The sequence below is a fragment of the Anarrhichthys ocellatus genome, unplaced genomic scaffold (genome assembly GCF_004355925.1).
Source record: "Anarrhichthys ocellatus isolate YVR2014 unplaced genomic scaffold, GSC_Weel_1.0 scaffold6105, whole genome shotgun sequence".
NCBI classification, from domain to species: Eukaryota; Metazoa; Chordata; class Actinopteri; order Perciformes; family Anarhichadidae; genus Anarrhichthys; species Anarrhichthys ocellatus.
The window spans coordinates 1,812-3,083 of record NW_022286079.1 but is presented as its reverse complement, the minus strand read 5'-3'; the positions used below and the strand labels follow the sequence as shown (position 1 = coordinate 3,083).

At 46.8% G+C, this 1,272-nt stretch overlaps 1 protein-coding gene across 1 annotated transcript in view; it reads left to right on the top strand.

Annotated features, from left to right (window-relative positions):
- Window positions 1-49: 49 nt before the first annotated feature.
- The window catches only part of LOC116380096 (protein NEDD1-like), a gene marked incomplete at its 3' end in the record, with an annotated part of 3,028 nt that continues 1,805 nt past the window's right edge, over window positions 50-1,272 (top strand). The window contains exons 1-4 of the mRNA XM_031842058.1: window positions 50-185; window positions 690-784; window positions 876-992; window positions 1,078-1,218. Of these exons, the coding sequence (XP_031697918.1) occupies window positions 50-185; window positions 690-784; window positions 876-992; window positions 1,078-1,218 (489 nt within the window). The remainder of the gene's footprint in view (window positions 186-689; window positions 785-875; window positions 993-1,077; window positions 1,219-1,272) is intronic.

Genomic DNA, 1,272 nt, shown 5'->3' with positions numbered 1-1,272 from the left:
AAGTTTACTGCACATTACTGTGTGTGTGTGTGTGTGTGTCCGTCCCCAGATGGAGGAGGTGACCCGTCTGGTGTCTACAGGAGACTGTGTGAAGATCTGGGATGTGGTCTCCATGTCTCCTCTGGATCAGTTCAACCCTCACAGCAGCAGCCACCCTCTAGCTCAGGCCTGCTGGAGCTCCAACAGTATCCATACTATATATATATATATATATATATATATATATATATATATATATGATATATTATAGATAATATAGATGATGGGTCAGTAGTAGGACCTGGTAATCAATCACTAGGTGGACGTACACATTGGTTTGTTTGTGTTTATTTCTGTGCATCATTGTAGATTAATCTGCTGATCATCTTCTTGATCACGTTTTTAATCTTTTAAAGGTCAGAACGTTCATCAGAGTTTCTAAAGTCCAGCGGTTTGATGTTCACTTTATTGTCACATAACCATAAACATAATATTCTAAGGAACTGGGACTTTGAGTCAAACGATGAGTGAATGATCAGTTGCTGATATTAAATTAGTTTCATCACAATACTTTGATGCTAAAAGTGTTCAAATGAGTGAAAGCAGCTGACTGTGTGAATGCAGAGAGATTGATTGTCACTGAGCGTCGTCTGATCATGAAACCTGTGATGTCTGGAGAAGAGGAGAAGCATCCTTGACCGGTTCTTCAGACCAGTACCTGGTCAGCGCCAGCAGCAGCGGAGACAAGCTGGTGGTGTCCAGCCTCAAGTCCTCAGCGGTCCCAGTGGTGGAGCTGGGCGACGGGGTGAGACCAGAATATTCACTCTTTAATGTCCTCGTTCACCTGCAGAAGAAAAGCCAGTTCTCATCTCGCCTCTCTCTCATCGTCCGCTCAGAAACAACAAACCAGTGTGTGTCTGAGTTCCTCATCTCAGTTTGTGGTCAGCGGAGGTCTGGATCACGGCGTTCACATCTGGGACCTGAAGACCAAGAGACTGCACCGCTCCCTCAAGGTAAGACCTCATCCTGAACCAGAGGACATGAGAGCGTATCACGAGGAGGATCTCACGAAGGTCTCCGTCTGTCTCCGTCTCTCAGGACCACAAAGAAGAGGTGACCTGCGTCTCCTTCAATGCCAACGACAGCTACGTGGCCTCCGGGTCCACCAGCGGAGACCTGGTCCTCCACAGTCTGACCACCAACCTGTCCAGCAAAGCCTTCGGACACGGCAGCAACCAGGTGATTCATCCTCTATATGAACCAGTCTCAGTGTAGTCCTGATCCTCTATATGA